This window comes from Pleurodeles waltl, chromosome 11 (assembly GCF_031143425.1).
Source record: "Pleurodeles waltl isolate 20211129_DDA chromosome 11, aPleWal1.hap1.20221129, whole genome shotgun sequence".
In the NCBI taxonomy this organism is placed as follows: domain Eukaryota; kingdom Metazoa; phylum Chordata; class Amphibia; order Caudata; family Salamandridae; genus Pleurodeles; species Pleurodeles waltl.
Window position 1 is genome coordinate 477,826,932 of NC_090450.1, and position 20,925 is coordinate 477,847,856.

The window sequence follows — 20,925 nt, forward strand, 5'->3', positions numbered from 1 at the left end:
AATAACGTGGACGTTATTTCACTCAGGCTGCAGTGGCAGACCTGTGTAAGAATTGTCAGAGCTCCCTATGGGTGGCAAAAGAAATGCTGCAGCCCATAGGGATCTCCTGGAACCCCAATACCCTGGGTACCTCAGTACCATATACTAGGGAATTATAAGGGTGTTCCAGTATGCCAATGTGAATTGGTGAAATTGGTCACTAGCCTGTTAGTGACAATTTGTAAAGAGAGAGCATAACCACTGAGGTTCTGGTTAGCAGAGCCTCAGTGAGACAGTTAGGCATCACACAGGGAACACATACATGTAGGCCACAAACTTATGAGCACTGGGCTCCTGGCTAGCAGGGTCCCAGTGACACATAACAAACATACTGAAAACATAGGGTTTTCACTATGAGCTCTGGGCCCTGGCTAGCAAGATCCCAGTGAGACAGTGAAAACACCCTGACATATACTCACAAACAGGCCAAAAGTGGGGGTAACAAGGCTAGAAAGAGGCTACTTTCTCACAGGGCCCTCATTACATTTTCAAACCCTTTCCTGGTGTGCCAGTTCAATGACACTTGAAACTCCCAAGTGCCATACTATTTCCATTTATGCTATCCATATACCGCAGGTGACTCCTGTCAAAAATTACCTCTGAATGTTATGGTTGCCCCCTCACATTTGTCAGGTTCCTTCTTTAGGCCAGGAATTACCTGCAATTTGTTAATACCAGCATCCCCATGCCAAGTATTGCCTCGAATAGACTTCTAGCTGTAGATTCCTTACCTTTAAGTTCTCCCCTGGCATCAGACTGGATCTGGAAGATTTGTGAACAGGTGGTTGGTGGTGTTGATTGGCTCCGCGTCAGTCGTCGACTACACCAGACATTACGTAGCAGGTCCTATATAGGCTCCACCCATGCATGCCGGTGTCAGTTCTTTTCTTTCCGCACCAGCCAGCGCTGATCCAAAAGGAGCTACACTTCAGTACATTTTTGATTGGCCTTTTTCAACTTTTAGTCAAGTCTTTTTGACAGATTGCTCTCCTGGTGGGTCGAGGATGTCTTCCATGAAGACAGGATTCAAGCCTACAGGCCCTGTCATTGAGCGATGTCCGTGACGGATCCGCACCTTGTGTGTCTTTGGTGGCTGGTATGCAACCATGACCCAAAGCTATGCTCAGAGTGCCAGGCCAATCATTCCACGACTTTAAGGAAGCAGTTTCTAAAGCTGATGGCACCCTGGCACGCAACTGCACAAGCTAAATTCTTGGTGGAGAGGAAGGTCCCAGGACCAGTCACGGAGTTCGAAGTTGTTGTCCCACACCAAGTCCCTGGGATGAACGGGTAAGTCGAGGTATAAGAAGAAATCCAAGAAGTCGAAGCTCTAGGCCTCATTACGAGTAACTTGTGCCTGGGCCAACTCCTCACCTCCCCGAGTTTCCGGGAGCCGGAGTGACCTCTGCCTAACTGAGAATTTCATGATGTCATGCGCCTCATTTTTGGCAGGCTAACCCTGTTGGAGCACCTTTCGGCCCTGGGGATCGGAAGGGACCCACCCATTCATGTTCGACGCTGACTCTCCCGTCCCAGGGACTCTCAGGGATATATTTCTATGGGCTAGGCTTCGGGATGAATGGGAGGGGTCGCTGGACCCTTTAGAACAGCCGCTTGAAAAAATGGACTGGCTTGAAGACTGGGATGAGGCCAGCCAACTAGACACTTCTCCAGATACAGGCATGCTTTCTCCCCCTACCATGGCTACAGAGGAGGGAGCTTCTTACGCTGTGGTGGTGAGGAGGGCAGCTGAGGTCCTGGACCTTCAGCTGTCCGCAGGGGCCTTCAATACCAATTTCTTGACAGAGGTGCAGCAACTGGGAGATTCCTCCCTAGAATCCTTGCTCCTGCTCAGTGATGCCCTCACTGATGTCCTACTGGGTACCTGGTCCAAACTCAGCACAGGAGCTCATGTGAACAGGATGATTACTCACCGTCATCGCCCCAAACCTGGGATCTAAGTTTCTTGAAGTAACACCCCATCCCTAAGAGCTTGGTTGTCCAAGCCTCTCTACCTACCATGGGGTATTCCCTTCTCCTTCCTCAGAAAGGGAACCTAACAGGTTAGACTCACTTGGGAAGAAGATGTTTTCTTCTGCCAGCCTTGCATTGGGGCTGTGGACACTGAATGCTTTATGGACCATTATTCCCACACACTGTGGGATATGGTTATGCAGGTGCTGCCACAGGTCCTGGAGGAGGCCGGGGTGTACTTTTTGACTGTTGCCGATGGAAGAAATGCTGCAAAGCTCCCACTTAGTTGCCAACTTGACATGGCCGACTCGCTAGGTAGAGCAGTTTCTTCAACAGTGGCCCTGCGTCGCCACACCTGGCTGAGAACGTCTGGCTTTTCAGGGCATATCCAGGCTTCTTTGATGGACATATCATTGGCTTGCATCTGTCTCTTCGGAGACAAGATAGAGTCCGCGCTCAATCGCTTCAAGGATTCTTGGGCTGCAGTCCCTCATCCCCCTCTGTCTGCCTTATTCCCTTTCCTGGCTATGGAAGAGTCTCCATGCCGCACAAGCTTCCAAGCCTCTGCATGGGTGAGGGTGCGGTACCCACCGACCTCATGGGTCCGGTACCCACCGACCTCATGGGTCCGGTGACCTGTGGTCTGGTCGGTCCTGTGTGCCTCCCTCTGAAGCAGGCGATAACCCCTCCTAATCTGCCTCCCCCCACCCCAAGGAGCGGTTGAAGGCAGGATTCGCCATCATCTGCCCTAATAGCACTCCATCACTTCAAACAGGTGGGTTTTCCAAAGAGCCTACTCCTTCCCCTTCAAGCCTACCCCTCCATCCATGCCATCATCCTACGATCGGGTGACAGAGGATCATTGGTTCCTTCTCCACAAGGAAATTACGGCTCTCTTGGCCAAGGGAACCATAGTGAGGCTTCCACTGACAGAAGTAGGCTGTGGTTGCTATTACAGCTAATTTCTGGTCCCCAAAAAGGACAAGGGTCTTCACCTATCCTAGACCTTCGATCCCCTCAGTCTCTTCAGTGAGAAAAAGTTCAAGATGCTCACGTTGGCTCAGCATTTGTCTGCCCTGGACACAGGAGACTCGATAGTAGCATTGGACTTGCACCACACTTATTTTCATATTCCCCCGCCTGCCCAGAGACATTACTTGCAGTTCAAGATTGGCCACGAGTGCTTCAGTTTACTGTGCTTCACTTTGGCCTTACCAACGCCCCTCATGTGTTGACCAAGGTGATGGCAGTGGTTGCAGCTCATCTGCAGCGATCAGGGGATTCAGTCTTCCTCTGACTTGACTGGCTGTTGAAGGAGTGTTCACCCAGGCAGTTGTCTTCCACCGTCGGACATGATATGCATTGGTGGTTAATAAACCATGATTGGGTCAGAAGCAGGCCACTCTCCGTTCCCCAGCCAGATGACAGTAGTGACAGATGAGCCACTTCTGGGGTGGGGTGGCCATTTGGGAGAGGTTGGAGGTAAGAGGCATCTGGCCTGTGGTGGAATCAGGACTTCACATCAACATGTTGGAGCTCTGTGCAGTCTGGCTGACATTGAAAACCTTTGTTCCCTCTATCAACGGAAAGATGTTGCAGGTGTTCAAAGACAACACCAATGCCATGTGGTACTGCAGCAAGCAGGGTGGGGTAGGGTTGTGGACCCGTTGTCAAGAGGCTCTGCATCTCTGGGCATGACTCGAACAGCAGGACATAGCCCTGGTGGTTCAATGTCTGTTGGGCTCTCTGAAAACCAGAGCGGACTAACTCAGCCGAAAATGCCTAGCGGACCACAAATGTAATCTCCACCCGGAGGTGGCACAAGATCTCTTTCAGCATTGGGGAGAGCCTTGGTTAGATTTATTTGCCTCCGCAGAAAATGCACATTGGAGTTTCCACAGTGGTAGTTGCTCGGAGACACTTTTCATCTTGCGTTGAGTTCAGGCCTCGTGTACACCTTTCCTCCTTTACCACTCATGCCCAGAGTTCTCAAGAAGATCAAGAACAATTGGGCCCTAGTAATCCTTGTGGCCCCAGACTGGACACTGAGAGTCTGGTATCCGGAGCTGCTGAGCATGCCCATCGATCCTTCGATCCGACTGGCCTTTGGGATGATCTTCTGTTGCAGCTTCAGGGGTGGGCTCTGCAACCAAATCTGTCCACTTTCTGCCTTGCATGGAGATTGAGCAGCAGCATTTGGCAGCTCTTGACAATGGTATACTCCTGTTGTTGGAAGAAATGTGTGGCATGGTGCCCAGGCAAGTCTGTTGACCTCCTTTCTGTCCGTCTCTGAGGATCTATGTTTCATTCTGTCCCTTGCCCAACAGGACTCTGCTTTGGGCGCTCTTAAGGGATATTTGTCTGCTATTTCTGCTTTTTTGTGGTAGCCTGATCAACCTTCTTTGTTCCTCAAAAGTTACACATCTTTTTCTTCCATCTCCATTCATTATGGGATCTTAATTTGGTTCTGACTTTTTCGTTGTGCACTGCTTTTGAGCCTCTCCACCACTGTCCTCTTAAGGGTATTGAAAACAGCATTCCTTGTGGCAATTGCATCTACCTGCAGAGTGAGTGAGCTGCAGGCATTGGCATCTAAGCCACCCTACCTTTTGATCTATCCTGACAAACTGGTGTTTTGCATTAGGGCCTCTTTACTGCCAAAAGTGCTCACGCCTTTTTCCGTAGGCCAATCCATCACCTTGCATATTTTTTTTTACACACCCCAACATCCTACTAAGGAAGAGGAGAGACTTCACTGCCTGGACCCAAAAAGAGCATTGGAGTTTTAGCACACAGAGTTCCAGTCCTGGATATTTGAAAGGCAGGTACGTGGGCATCTCTGCACACATTTACCAAACACTACTGCCTGGACAGTCAGGTCCGTAAGGATGGGCTCTTTGCTCATTTTGGTCCTGCAGGACTTTTCCATTTGAACTTGGTTTGCAGACCCACCGCTGGGGATGGTATTACTTGGGTATCTAGTCAGTGGTAAGAAATCTGCAGCTAGAAGTCCCTATCAGATGGACAAATTACTTACCTTTGATAACGCCTCATCTGGTAGAGACTATAATTAGCTGTAGATTTCTTATCAACCTACCCACCCTTTCCTGGTCTGTGAACTGATTTCCTAGGGGCATGGACTCCCCTTTCAGGGCCCTAATTTTGGCATTCCTGTAATCTGTGTTCTTCATGGTTCTGGGCTTCTGGCATGGAAAGACGTGAAAAGACACAAACTTCAGGGTGCCTGGGGGATCGGCGATGTAATTTCCAACACGGATGATGCCCACGACAGACCTGGAGCTGATTGACGCTACCTACTGGCAAGAAGGGCTCCTGCTCCTGAAAATCTTCAGGATACAGTCTGACGGCTATGGAGAATTTAAAGGTAAGGTATTTGCAGCTAGATATAATCTCTGCCAGATAAGGTGTTACCAAAGGTAAGTAAGTTGTCCAGTATGCCATTTACCGGTACTTTCAAATGGGTATCCATTATGCCAGAAATTGCCGTTAGTGTGCCAGTATTGTGTCACAGTTGTCTGTCATGCTAAGAATTGCCACAGGTATGCCAGCACTAAAATTTGTAACTGGTCTGACAAGAATTACCTTCCGTATGCTAGGGCCAGTGACAGACTTGCAGGCATAACACCACATCCTCACTCTCACACACTCGTTTTTTCTCATTCACGTTTTCCTACACTCCCTTACACTCACTCTTGTTCATTCGCATTCACATGCAGTCACTCGTTTTGTCTCATTATGTCTGACTCGTACTTACTGACACTCAATCTCAAACATTCTCATTCACCACGTGACTCGCACACATACTTACACATAAATAAACACTTTGTCGCAGATATGCAAGCTCGCTTTCACATACGCACTCACCCACAAGCATGCACACAACGTAGTTTAAAAGCATTTTTTTTTTTTTTTTTAACTTACCTTAGCTGTCACCAAAGGTCGATTCCAGCTAACTGTGTTTTGTTTTTTATTACATTAATAGTGATTAATACGATATGCTTCACTATTAGTATTACGGAAAATGGGCAGAAAATAAGCAGTGTGGAGTCTCCCCTATGTGCTTGCCATTGATTTTACCACTTCTGAGGCCACGGGTCATACAAGCAGTGCCAAGGGTCGTAAGGAGCATACCAGGGGTTACAGCCGCAGTCCTTAAATGACGACAATGGCATAATGCCTGTTTCGATGCTGCCTCTGATGGTGGAGATGGGTCCTGTTTTCAATTCACTCCCAAAGGGCATCATTTCAAGCATTACTGTTTTGTTCATTGTGACAACCATTCACACTAGTGCGCTGAAAGAAAATATGTGCATTGAGTATTTTTAAGTTAAATCATTTTAATTATGAGTAGAACATATTTATACATTCTGATACAAAATGCTTCTCTACAGATTAGTTGGTGTGTGCATGGAATCACTGCAAGTCTTGAGGGGCGTTGAGGAGAAAGTGGGTTGCAATATGTTATTTCGCCTCCAAATTGTGCCAAATCCGTCTGCTGGTTAATTGATCTTTGTGCATAGATGTTCAATGGGTAATGTATGTGTCTCCCAACAGCTGTGGGGGATGGGGATAAGGGACTGTTGGGTGGCTAATTTGCGGCTGGTATGAGCTGGTTGTTCTCCTATAACACCAAAATAAAACGTGGAGACAAACCCAACTCTTAACAATATCAATTTAAATGTCATTCACATCCAGTCCTCTGATGCTAAATGGAATAAGCCTGTGTAGAGTTTATGAAAATCGAATATTCTATGTTTTCACCTAAGGTCAAGGAATAAGCCAGGGCACAGGAATTTTGTGGCAGAGGTGGACCAAATTATGTGCAGGACTGGCTAAATTATGTGGCAAGAAAAGACAAATAAATATATGCAGCACATTCTGTGATAGTATTAGTCATTAATATGTCGTTTTTACAGAGGATAACACTGTCTGGGCAAAGGTTTCACCTCATAATTACCAGTTTAACACTCTAATACAGTAATAATCGGACCAGGCTCCCTCTGGAAAGGGTCTTCCACTGCACAGTTAAGTAACATTTGATTCAGGTGAGCTAGTAACAGTATTTTTGTAAAAATGTGAAGATGATGGATTATGTTGCAAATGCCACAATTCTGTAACTATGCAGAAAATGCTGCGGCTACAATCACCTTACACCTTGAACTCTGACGCGACCGGCACGGTTCCATTTGTAACTACCATGATGCCTATCATAGCTCTTGTTCTGCCATTTTACTCCACATGACCGACTCATCGACGGACTTACATCAGTCTAGTGGATTCTTGGGACGCTGTTTCAGCATATATATATTTTTTCTTACATAGAATCGCTTAGCTAAAGCCTTGACAAAGTCTTGAAGACGAAACACGTGTCGGCTGTTTGTTTGCTGTTTGGACTTGTATTTGATTTTGGTCACTTGATTGGAATCACCTGTAATAAATATCGAGTGTCACCTGCTTGCCGGAAGTTGATTCAATTCCTGAAGTACCGCTTGGATCTACCATATGAAGTTACATTTTGGGTGTGCCCTGGCCTTTTGTTCTAATTATACAGGTCATCACTCACTGATTTCAGTGGGTGTCCCTTTGACACCTGAGGTGGCAGGTGCACGGCTAGCCTGGAACCCACTAGCAACTATTGCTCGAAAAAGACAATTACAAACAAACTTTTGATAAACCTAGGTCAATGTGCGAACATCTGTGGCATTCCCCACATGTTCTTTGCTGTAATTTCACAATCACCTAATGTGAGTCGCCCTGGTTTTAAGTCCCTTACGCAGTACTATGTTTTACACATGATACTTTATTTCTTATATGCCAGGGCTTAGCTTTTCAACAAAGGGGTCAGTACAGAAAAGTTCTATAGCTAACTTTGGGCGAGTTATACTAAGGAATTTTGTATTTGCAAACCGTATGATTAGCCAAAATCATAGGGTTTGCTACCACAAATCCTTGTTTCCACTATATTTACACAATTTTGCAATTTGGAAAAATGTTTCTGAATCACAAAATGGGGGTTCTTACTACTATTGAATGGCAGTTCAGAAGGGGTCCTTTTTAGATCTGTTTCCCTTTGACAATCAGGGTAGTAACTTTTAGGGCTGGAGCAGGCAATGGGGACCGCTGCCAACTTTAGCTGAAGTTTGTGAATATGGACAATATGCTTTTAAGTAAGCTCAGGTTTCTTTAAAGAGTTGCTTTAAAAAATAAAGAAATGAAAAATCAATTTTGACAGCTAGTCACAGGCATAGATGTCTGCTGTCACTGGTAACTACCATACCAGTTATGGTAGCTAATTGCAGTGTGTCAAAAATTGCAACCTGCTTAATGAATATTGCCCTGATCCCTGTACAGAATAAGAATCATTAATAAAACGGGTAGCATAATCAGTTAAACAACTCTTCTTGAGAAAGACTACAATTTTGAGTTTGAAACCATCAAGGTTTATTAAAGATTCAAAATGTATTACAAAAGGCACAAATATAGTTAGACAATTTGGTGAATTTGCACAGGGCTCAGTCAAATGCACCATAAAGTCTGACAAAGTATTCTAAGTCCTAAGCATTAGACAGGCTGACATGGGTCTACTTTCTGAGTGAGGCAAAAGTTCACGGCTCACTTCTAGAATAAGCCCTTTTCATAACCAGATACACAGTGAAATTAACAGTCAGCATAAGGCAATTGAATTGTTACACAGGTTTAAAAAAAATCAAAATATAATATAACATCAACTAACACCATCCTAGCAACATCCTGTAAATGAAGGCTAATAAAACCCATTTTCACCTAATGTCATCTGGTGTGACAGTACAAATGTAGTTGCACTGTAAACTGTAACAGACTTGTATAATGAATAGACTTGTAAAAGGCAGGAAAATGCCTTGAATAGTTACACTTTGACGGAAGGCTTTCTCTGAGTACAAGAACAACAATATACCTACAAAGCATTTCACTTGTGCCCACTGCTGCATACGGAGACAGTGAGATGGAAACACAGCCACCAGACAAACAAGGAGGAGCTGGCCAAGTGCAGACCTTGTTTGGCTGATGCTAAGAAAACATGATTGTGTAAAAGTACAATATTTTTGTTTTTAGTGCAGCATTTTTGTGTTCAGTACCAAACATTCATGTCTCTAAGTAGACATTAACCAGAAATATCTTTAATGTAGGCATGTCCCTGGGGAATATCAAGGGATTTGGGGGTGGAGAGATATTTGTTTTCTTACTTGAGTGCATTAAATGTTTCCTTTTGAAACCTGACAGGTAACTTGAATGGACATACATTGCAAAAAGGTGACCTAGAGAGACTTTAATAACACTGATACCGAAGTATATGGTCCTTTTTGCATCCTCTAATAGTGGCTGAGAATTTTTTTTTTTTTTACATGTATGTCTATTAAAGAGTTTTGTGAAACTCTGAGTCTCACTTTTTCGTTACTTGAGATTGTGTGACACAAATTTTGAATCGATGACTGGAATGAAAGGCTGTGCCCAGTATTACTCAAATGCAACCCCTGTTCTAAGCAGGATTCAGTTGAAGGCAAGTCTGAAACGGTCTCTTTTCAAAAGAATCCTGAATCTCTTGTGTTTTAGTTCATATCTTATTTTTAGCTAAGGACATAACTTTACACACCCAGTGATCTGCCTAGCTTCTCCTTTCTGGAGGTTCACTGGACAAGTGTGTATATGTTGCAAAAAGGGCTCTAGTTGGCTCTATTGAGGGATTGTTTTCTGAAGATAGGGCATTTGCCCAAAATATGCATTGAGTATGGGCACAAAACCTTAATTTAGAATGAGAACAAAGCTAGCTCCATACTTCCCCCTAGTTGCCCACTTAAGGTTATTTTTTTCTCCTTTGTGATTAGATGGTGCGCATTGCACAGTCACACAGTGGTGTGCTTTGTCAAACTAATTGTCCCTGTGACTCCTGCATGCTTCTATGCCATAATATTGAGGTGAAAAATATTGTGATACAAAAATGTTAGACAAAAATATCGACTTTACAAACTTTGTAAAAAGAACAAAAATATAGTTGAGAAAAATACTGGCATTACATGAGTAAGTATATATATTTAAACGTATTTAACAATGTAATGGCTTAAAATGGTATAAATTAACTTGAAAATTTTTTAATTTAACAATATATTCAATAAAGAATTAAAAAATAAATGTCAAATGTGAAATAAAAAAAACTATGAAACTTTAAAATAAATAAAAACAGAATAAAACATTACAAAATGTTATCTATAACAATAGAAATATAAGATCAAAATAAACAAATAGTAATTTACATTGTATAAAAACATTACATGATTGTGTGTAATTATAGAAATGAGTTCTACAAAAAATACAATCGAATTATTAAATCAGTGAATATAAAACCTCCATTACGAAAACTAACATTTGTCAAATCACAAGAAAAACAAAAATATAAAACTGAAATAAATGTGTACTGTAAAGTAAAATTATTTCAAACAACAAAAATAATATTCAAATAAAAATAGTTTAACAATATTCAGAAATACAGTCCAGCAAACATTAATTAACATATATGCAACTTAGATAAGTGAGGATATTTATAGCCCTAAATCCAGCCTACTAAACATTGAAATCACTACTTTTATAATTCCATTCAAACAAAGAAATGAAAAAATAATTACTATTCCTCATCCAACCAGAGCAACAGTATCAAAAGAGTTGTACTTTGGTAAAGTCAGATTAACTATTCTTACTCTAACTTACCCAGCAGTAGGAACACTGTTGGACTTCAGGTAGGTGATACACACTCCAACTAGCCCAGATGTAGAAAAAGATAAGATGAATCATATTTACCATTCCAAATCTTATGAAATAAAGAAATTAAAATAAAATCATCCTAAAAATAAAATAATGAAATGGATGAATGGTAGGACCGTACATATTAAATGAACAGCACATTAAGAGCATAGTGGTTGTAACTTGCATAGTACTACAATAGATTGAGCAATCTCTTGGAGGGCTGCAAAGACATTGAACACCTTGCTAAGAGACACCAAGTGAGTGAATAGCAGCACAGTAACCTAAAGGGAGAGAACCACACCATTACTGATCTACAGTTGATCATTATTTACTCAGTAGCCAGAAGCACATAGAATTGGTATAGCAAGAGAGCATGAGGAAGATGAAGCCCACATGACCATGATTGTCAGTGGTGGGCGGGGGACAGCTACTGATCTCCAGGGTTGTGAAGGCTAGTGTAAAAACAGAATCTTAACAGGCCTGTGAGTTAGAGATGTGTGAGCCACTGAAGGCTCGAGCCTGGGTCTGGCTCAGCTTGATCCCATAATTAGCCAAACTTTTACGTGGCTTGTGCCGGCCACCCTTGCTCCACTTTCACTCATAAGACCAGAGAATTAACATTTGAGATAAATTGGTCTCCATTTAGTGGTTGATTTGTACAAAGTGAAACCAGAAAACAAGGATTACTCGCGGCTTCCCTGTTTAACACAGTTGTGTGATCTTGGGCTAATATTTATTTTACAGATCCTCCTTTTTCCTCACCATTACACTTGAAAACACCTTCAGATAATGCGAGTTCAGTACACCAGTTATACAAACACATATTGCATTTAATGTGATAGACTACAATATGACTTTATCTACAGGCAGTGGTTTAAATTGGCAGGCCCTCTCTGGTTCTGAGTACCTGCACTTCTAAAATTTGAAAGACCGGATATCTGCACCTCTCGGCACTGCTGAAATAGATTTATTGGGAGAGTATCAGAGCTTCTCAGAACGAAACGGGTTTGGTGAATAGTGAGTACCAGTTCTAATATTCCATTTAAAGCACTGTCTATAAGAATCTGGGCCACATACAGAGTCAACTTGACAACCTTCTTGCCCTTCAGGTCACTAATGGCACTGTCGCCAGGGTGGCAGCAGCAGGGGCTGAAATGATTCTAAGTTCATGTTTACAAACTATCACTTTTATTAACCTGTTCTGTGCCTTGGACGAGATGATTTCGTCCAAGGCTACAGTTCCCCTGTGCCTTGGACGAGATCATCTCGTCCATGGCACAGGGGAACTTGGGGGCGCGCTAGCGTGCCGCCCCGTGCACCCCCTCCCCCCCCCCCAAGTCGGGGATGGAAGGGGAAGACCTTCCCCTTCCACCCCCGACCCCCCCCCCCCCCTCCCGTGACGTCAGCGCGCCAGTGCGCGCTGATTTGTCACAGGGGCCTCCCTAGTCGCGCTGGAAGCTCTGCTTCCAGCGCGATTGAAAAAGAAATGCAAAAGCATTTCTTTTTCAATCACTTGGGAGGCCCGGAGAGGCTTTGAAGTCCCTCCGAGGGTTTCAAAAGCCGGATTGGTTGCAATCCGGCTTTTGAAACCCCACTAGACACCAGGGATTTTTTTATTTTTATTGAAACTGATAAAAGGGAGCGACCCCTTGGGCAAGGGTCGCTCCCAGGGGGGGCATTTTTTTGAGAAGGCCTTTTCTGCCCCCCCTGGGGGCAGATCGGCCTTATTAGGCCGATCTGCCCCCAGGGGGGGCAGAAACCTCTAGGCACCAGGGACCATTTTTTTTTTATTTATTGTTTTTATGTTTCATTTCTTTTTTTTTTGGTGGGGAGCGACCCCTTAGGCAAGGGTCGCTCCCCTTGGGGGAAAATTATATTTTGGCCATTTCTGCCCCCCCTGGGGCGCAGATTGGCCTATTTTGATGAGGCCAATCTGCCCCCAAGGGGGGTAGAAACCACTAGACACCAGGGAGTTTTTTCTTTGCGTGAATTTCACGCAAAGGGAGTGACCCCTTAGGCAAGGGTCGCTCCCTGGGGGGGAGGGCAATTTATTTTAGGCCATTTCTGAATTCAGAACCCTCTAGGCGCCAGGGCAATTTTTTTTTTTGTGTTTTTTTTTTTTTTTTTTTGTTTCTTTTTTTAGAGATGGGGAGCGACCCATCAGGCAAGGGTCGCTCCCCTGGGGGGCAAATTGTATTAGACCATTTCTGCCCCCCTGGGGGCAGATTGGCCGATTTTAGGTCAATCTGCCCCCAAGGGGGCAGAAACCACTAGGCACCGGGGATTTGTTTTTTGGCGCCAATGTCACGCAGGGGGAGCGACTCCCCCCTGTGACGTCAGCGAGCGCGCTCTGATTTGTCACAGGGGCCTCCCTAGTCGCGCTGGAAGCTCTGCTTCCAGCGCGATTGAAAAAGAAATGCAAAAGCATTTCTCTTTCAATCACTGGGGAGGCCCGGAGGGGCTTCAAAGGGAAGGAAAAGTATTTCCTTCCCTTTGAAGTCTCTCCGAGGGTTTCAAAAGCCGGATTGCTTGCAATCCGGCTTTTGAAACCCCACTAGACACCAGGGATTTTTTTTTTTTTACTATTATTGACAAAAGGGAGCGACCCCTTGGGCAAGGGTCGCTCCCAGGGGGGGCATATTTTCGGGGCTGTGAGGGGCAAATTTATTTTAGGCCATTTCTGCCCCCCCCCGGGGGCAGATCGGCTTATTATTAGGCCGAACTGCCCCCATGGGGGGGCAGAACCCTCTAGGCACCAGGGCAATTTTTTTTTTTTTTTTTTTTTTTTTTTTTTTTAGAGATGGGGAGCGACCCATCAGGCAAGGGTCGCTCCCCTTGGGGGGCAAATTTTATTTTGGCCATTTCTGCCCCCCTGAGGGCAGATTGGCCGATTTTAGGTCAATCTGCCCCCAAGGGGGCAGAAACCACTAGGCACCTGGGATTTGTTTTTTGGCGCCAATGTCACGCAGGGGGAGCGACCCCGTAGGCAAGGGTCGCTCCCGGGGGGGGGGCTGTGAGGGGCAAATTTATTTTAGGCCATTTCTGCCCCCCCTGGGGGCAGATCGGCTTATTATTAGGCCGAACTGCCCCCAGGGGGGGCAGAACCCTCAGGGCACCAGGGCAAATTTTTTTGTTGTGTTTTTTTTTTTTGTTTGTTTGTTTTTTTCGAGATGGGGAGCGACCCATCAGGCAAGGGTCGCTCCCCTGGGGGGCAAATTGTATTTAGGCCATTTCTGCCCCCCTTGGGGGCAGATTGGCCTATTTTAGGTCAATCTGCCCCCAAGGGGGCAGAAACCACTAGGCACCTGGGATTTGTTTATTGGCGCCAATGTCACGCAGGGGGAGCGACCCCGTAGGCAAGGGTCGCTCCCGGGGGGTTGGGGGGTCAAATTTATTTTAGGGCATTTCTGCCCCTCCCCCCGGGGCCGGCTGAGCTAGAGGCCAAACTCCACAGGTAGGCACTTTGCAAAAAATACCTCTGTTTTCTGTGAAAAAATATGTTCTGTCCATGTTGTGTTTTGGGCCATTTCCTTTCGTGGGCGCTAGGCCTACCCACAGAAGTGAGGTACCATTTTTATCGAGAGACTTAGGGGAACGCTGGGTGGAAGGAAATTTGTGGCTCCTCTCAGATTCTAGAACTTTCTGCCACTGAAATGTGAGGAACATGTGTTTTTTTAGCCAAATTTTGAGGTTTGCAAAGGATTCTGGGTAACAGAACCTGGTCCGAGCCCCACAAGTCACCCCATCTTGGATTCCCCTAGGTCTCTAGTTTTCAGAAATGCACAGGTTTGGTAGGTTTCCCTAGGTGCCGGCTGAGCTAGAGGCCAAAATCTACAGGTAGGTACTTCGCAAAAAACACCTCTGTTTTCTTCCAAAAATTTGGATGTGTCCACGTTGCGCTTTGGGGCGTTTCCTGTCGCGGGCTCTAGGCCTACCCACACAAGTGAGGTATCATTTTTATCGGGAGACTTGGGGGAACGCTGGGTGGAAGGAAATTTGTGGCTCCTCTCAGATTCCCGAACTTTCTGCCACAGAAATGTGAGGAACATGTGTTTTTTTAGCAAAATTTTGAGGTTTGCAAAGGATTCTGGGTAACAGATCCTGGTCCGAGCCCCGCAAGTCACCCCTCCTTGGATTCCCCTAGGTCACTAGTTTTCAGAAATGCACAGGTTTGGTAGGTTTCCCTAGGTGCCGGCTGAGCTAGAGGCCAAAATTTACAGGTAGGCACTTCGCAAAAAACACCTCTGTTTTCTTCCAAAACTTTGGATATGTCCACGTTGTGCTTTGGGGCGTTTCCTGTCGCGGGCGCTAGGCCTACCCACACAAGTGAGGTATCATTTAATTGGGAGACTTAGATCAGCAAAAGAAGTGTTATTGCCCCTTGTCTTTCTCTACATTTTTTCCTTCCAAATATAGGAGAGTGTGTAAAAAAGACATCTATTGGAGAAATGCCCTGTAATTCACATGCTAGTATGGTCACCCCGGAATTCAGAGATGTGCAAATAACCACTGCTCCTCAACACCTTATCTTGTGCCCTTTTTGGAAATACAAAGGTTTTCTTGATAGCAATTTTTTACTCTTTATATTTCAGCAAATGAATTGCTGTATACCCGGTATAGAATGAAAACGCACTGCAGGGTGCAGCTCATTTATTGGCTCTGGGTTCCTCGGGTTCCTGATGAACCTACAAGCCCTATATATCCCCGCAACCAGAGGAGTCCAGCAGATGTAACGGTATATTGCTTTCGATAATCTGACATTGCAGGGAAAAGTTACAGAGTAAAACATAGAGAAAAATTGATGTTTTTTTCACCTCAATTTCAATATTTGTCTTTTTCAGTTGTTATTTTCTGTAGGAAACCCTTGTAGGATCTACACAATGACCCCTTGCTGAATTCAGAATTTTGTCTACTTTGCAGAAATGTTTAGGTTTCTGGGATCCAGCATTGGTTTCATGCCCATTTCTGTCACTGACTGGAAGGAGGCTGAAAGCACAAAAAATTGTAAAAATGGGGTATGTCCCAGTAAAATGCCAAAATTGTGTTAAAAAATTGGGTTTTCTGATTCAAGTCTGCCTGTTCCTGAAAGCTGGGAAGCTGCTGAGTTTAGCACCGCAAACCCTTTGTTGATGCCATTTTCAGGGGAAAAACCACAAGCCTTCTTCTGCAGCCACTTTTTCCAATTTTTTTGAAAAAAACTAAATTTTCCCTGTATTTTGGCAAATTTCTTGGCCTCCTTCAGGGGAACCCACAAAGTCTGGCTACCTCTAGAATCCCTAGGATGTTGGAAAAAAAGGACGCAAATTTGGCTTGGTTAGCTTATGTGGACAAAAAGTTATGAGGGCCTAAGCGCGAACTGCCCCAAATAGGCAAAAAAATGGCCTGGCACAGGAGTGGGAAAAGGCCTGGCAGCGAAAGGGTTAAGTACTTCTCAGTGTAGTTATATAATGTGACTTAATAATGACAAAGCTTCCACATGGTAAAGAAATACTCTTTGTTTGAATTTTGACTACACTTTATCATATTTTACATGATTTATTGTATGATTTACATGGCAAACATTTTCAAGGTTTAGTTCATGCATGGGGCTTAACAATCAAGCCAGACCGTTGGCTCTCACTGTGCTCGTCCAGTTAATTTGTTTCTCACCCACCTCTAGAAGTAATAGTTCTAATTTCTTAAAGTCTAATTCTTTGGCATTTTTCCAGCCCCCTGTTCTGAACTTGAGGATAACATACAGTGGTGGGAAAACAAAATACAATGAAGTCTTCTGTGCTCAAATGGGAAATTATGTCACCTTACTGCCCCATGGCATGTTAGAAAATGTACTCTGATGTACATGACCCCACTCAAATATGGCCCTAAAATTGTCCATGGCACCACTTGATTGAGGGACTCTAGTGATCACTTCCCATTCAGATGGCGTTTCAGTGGGGAGGACCGACTCCAAGTGAATGGGCATGATAGTTTAATTTCCACCTCAATCAGGCACTTGGAGAGTTGAGAGAAATGCACATGCAGCTTTTTTGGAACATGGAAAATCATGAATTTCATTTTGCTGCATTGTTTTATAGTCTGTAACGAAAGGAATTGTCTCCCCTTGTTACAAAATGTTATAGCACATCTGCTCCCTCCCATCACTTTTTTTGTTAATTATAGACGATATCACTAGTGTTGCCATGTGTTTTGTTTTTAACGCTTATGTATGTTTGCGGTTTGTTTTGTACCATCGTCTAGCATGTTTGTTTTGTTTTTTTAAATACTACCTGATTATGTAATATGTTAGCACAAGTGCCATCCATTTTTACAGCACATTTTAAATTCACACCAATAGCAAAATATTTAATTGAGATCTTCACTGCCAGTGTGTCTTTCTACACTGCTTGATCAGTGTAGTGGGTAATGACACGGACACAAGCAGAGTGTAAAGTGGGTTTTGTTCCTGATAAGTAATCCACATCCGGGAGCTTCCTTAACCTCCTAGCTTAACCTGCAAGTGACTGGTGTGGCTGTGAGGCTCGCTGATACCGTTCGACTTCCCAAGAGTGGAACTATACTTAAATAACAAGAAGTCATACCATTACATTAGAAGGCCTCGTGGCTTCACGAGGCTACTAACTACAACCACACAATGTTAATTTGCCACTTTTTTCCGAGCAGTGGTTGGGGGATGTTACATTTGTAGTTTTAATTAAGCAGCAGTGGCTGGTGTCAATTTCCTGCCCAGTATCTATTTAAGGACTTCATGACTGAGATGAGTTTAAATTAAACCGATTCTGTACTTGCTTATTTGTGAATTTTAACAAGGTTTCAGGTGTTTCCTTCAAAACTAGGCATATGAGTAACATTAAGTGGATATTTTGTTGACCTGTTGAACAATCAATATCAATAGCAATAAAAGCGTTTCTGGCTTTAGAAGCATCACCTCTGCGGTCTGAAGGAGATCTAATGGATACCATGTTTACTAATCACAACCAGGAATCTTTCAGGCAGTATGTGATGACTACTTGCCTCTAAAGTCATTGTCCACACAGTGAAAACGTCAGGTAGATTTAGAATTGCTGTAAAATAAAAATATATATATGGTGCTGGAAAAACCTGTCAAGACCGGGCCAAGTTGAACAGAGCCTCAGGCCTGCCAGCTCACACTTAGCTGTTCTGTAATGCACGCTTTCACACCTCAACACATGACGACCCGTGAAAAGGCCCCATCCCATGGTTTAGAGTGCGTCTCTTGCTGAGGTGTAAATGTGTTGCATAGCGGGGCTTCATTTGAAACCTCCCCAGGATAAAGGAGGTGACTACAGGTGAGTTAATTCTTGCGTTTAGGCAGAGAGAAGGTAGGGGAGAGGGCTGTTAGGCCGAACAGGACATCCAAGGCAGCATTCATCATGTCCCTGCCTTCCCATGAAGGCCATGTCCCCTCTGTACAATCACACACTACTCCTGCAGTGTAAAGTATCGTATTATTCCTGGTAGCCTTGGTTAGGTGTTTTAGAAATTGACATTAATGTGGTTTCTTCTAATGTGTCTTTTTGACTTATTCTTTATTTTTGATTTACAGGGTGGTACCCCCACTGGACCATTTTCAGCAGGAGGTTCATCAACAAATCCTTTCTTATAGCCTTAAAGACATTTTACCCACAAAAACAAATTTGTGGTCATGTAACATCTCTGCGCCTCTTGCACTGTTGTCTTGTTTCACTGATCTTAGCTTTACACAGAAGAAATGTTTTTTAAAGCCTACGTTTTGGATAACATTAGCAAAGTAATATGTCAAAATGGGTGGCTTTGAAACATCCTTCTAACCTGTGAATTGGCAAAAAGAAGGTAGCGGTATCATGTGTATTCAGATTGACTAATAAGTTATTGCAGATACCACATTTGTTATGCTGCAGTAATGTACATATTTCTTTCTTAGAAGTAAGCGCTCTGTGCATATCAGTATTTGTAACTTTAACACATTATGTTATGTGAACAAAATATTACTGGGAAACTTGATCAACCACTTTGTGTTGGGTGAATGACCGAAATCATTTTAACCATTGCTTTTGAAAGTTTTGAACTAAAAAAAACATTTTTATTCATTTCTGGAAAAACTATTTTTTCCATTCTAAATAGCTCTTCTATTTATATATGCCTAAAATGCTCCATTCTCTAGAAAGACACGTGTGCATAATAAAGCTGCTCATCTTTTGCTACAATTAACAGGTGGTAAAATAAATATTAGAACAAATAAAATTGTATGTGTGTTTTGTTAACTGTTGAGGGATTTTTAGGGTTACCTATTTGCAGAGTACAGCCATCTAATTCATGTGTTACAGAACATACTACAAGAATGGATGTTCTTAAATGTCAATGTGAAATATTTGCATATTTATCTTGTTTTTCATTTGATTATAATGTTATCATATTAAATAATTGTCAGCTTTTATGGGTATTATTTAGAACATGTTTATCATCTGATTCCACAACCTATACTTACACATTAGACCCTTGAAGCTATACCTGCAGTCAAGAACAATACAGTGTACTGGTACTAATAAATTAATTTGATTGGCTTCCTCCTATTAATTGTATGAACCTAGCTCTTTTTATATTCACAAAGTCACGTCAGTCATCACCTCTCCGGTGAGAAATTATATAGTTACACAAATAATTTTGCAAATGGTTTTAACACATGACGCCATTCACAGCATAGTTTATGGAACTCTTTGCAGATTATTTTTAATTCCTGCTCATCAGTATGGTTTATATTGGGCATATGTGCAATGTATTTTCCCCATAGTGATGTATTCCACATTTCTGTTTTTCGGTGTTTTTTTTCACAAAACAATGATCTTTTGTTTGATTTGGGGTGCACATTTTCTAGACTTCTGTAACTGCCCAAAATATTGTGTTTTGCGTAATAAAATGTAAATTAAATTTCACTGCAAATGAAATCAGGTCCAGTGCTGATGCGTCATTGCAATCAGTGATCACTGCAGCTGCACATTGTTTACAGTACTTTGCCTCCGTTTTCTGGAGTACTTAAAAAAATTAAACTTGAATTACTGAATGTATATTGTCTTAGAAATGAAAGAGCAAAAATAAAAAAAATGGTGACTAACAATTCCATTCCGACAACTAAATTGAAATTATTTTAGCACATGACTTGTTTTTGTTCCATTTGTTCTTGCTCTTTTTGACATTCTAGTGGGGCATGTTTGAATTTGATAAAGCAATTCGTGTTAGTGCCTTTAACTAAATGGTGTGTAGTGTGTGTGTTTTTTCTGGCTTCCTTCTTGGAAAGAAAGTTTCTAAACCTGAAGCATGAATCACGTCACAGCGACTTTAAAATATTGCCATGTTTTGTTGGTTAACATTGGAGTAAGACTCGAGTGTCTTTTAAAGGTAACCTTTAGTATTTTTTATGTTCATCACAGTATATCTAGTGACAGATACTTTGCACAGTATGATCAGGTTGGTTTTTGCCATGTGTAGAATCAGACTTTATTGATCGGTGTAATTTATAATTTACAAAACATGCCGAGCTTAATATGTTACGGCTATTAAATCATTTCTTCTTGATTTCTTTTCTAAAACCGAAGTTGTTTTAATATGTGAAATTTCATTTTACTATCTGTTTAGATATTTAACTAATTCATTTCTCTATAGTAACTTTGGGGTGTATTCCAAGTTGTTTAAAAATGAACACGCTCTTATAGAGTTGCATCAAAATAGAGAAGGTAAACTGATAATACATTCTCTCGTAGGGGTATTTCCATAATAGTCATAAGCACTGAATAGTTCTGCACGCCTTCGGGGACCCTGGAGCGCTGTTCTGAAGTGTGTTCTTAAGTGTAGATGTTTGCCTTTCTTGAAAAAGGCCTGTAAAGTCACTTAAGAATATCAATGTGCAGCCTAGAGGAAAAGCTACAAAGGCCAAATTGTTCATTCTTTCAGTTGAAAAAAGGAAACTGTAGTACATATATACCTTTAAAACATATTTATTCTAGAAATGTAGTAGAAAACATCTTTTCCAACCTTTTTTACAACTTCAAAATGAGGATGAAACAATGCAGGGCAGTGTAGCCCATAGGCTGCCATTATACAGAATGTAAATAGAGCTGTGCC

General features: G+C 42.9%; 1 protein-coding gene across 13 annotated transcripts in view; it reads left to right on the forward strand.

Annotated features, from left to right (window-relative positions):
- The window catches only part of AGFG1 (ArfGAP with FG repeats 1), a 328,958-nt gene extending 309,032 nt beyond the window's left edge, over positions 1–19,926 (forward strand). For 10 of the 13 annotated variants that reach the window (XM_069213848.1, XM_069213840.1, XM_069213844.1 and 7 more), the window contains one exon: positions 18,374–19,926. In XM_069213848.1, the coding sequence (XP_069069949.1) occupies positions 18,374–18,433 (60 nt within the window). In that variant the 3' untranslated portion in view covers positions 18,434–19,926. The remainder of the gene's footprint in view (positions 1–18,373) is intronic. The other 3 variants (XM_069213835.1, XM_069213842.1, XM_069213839.1) reach the window with 2 other exon arrangements.
- The last annotated feature ends 999 nt before the right edge of the window (positions 19,927–20,925 follow it).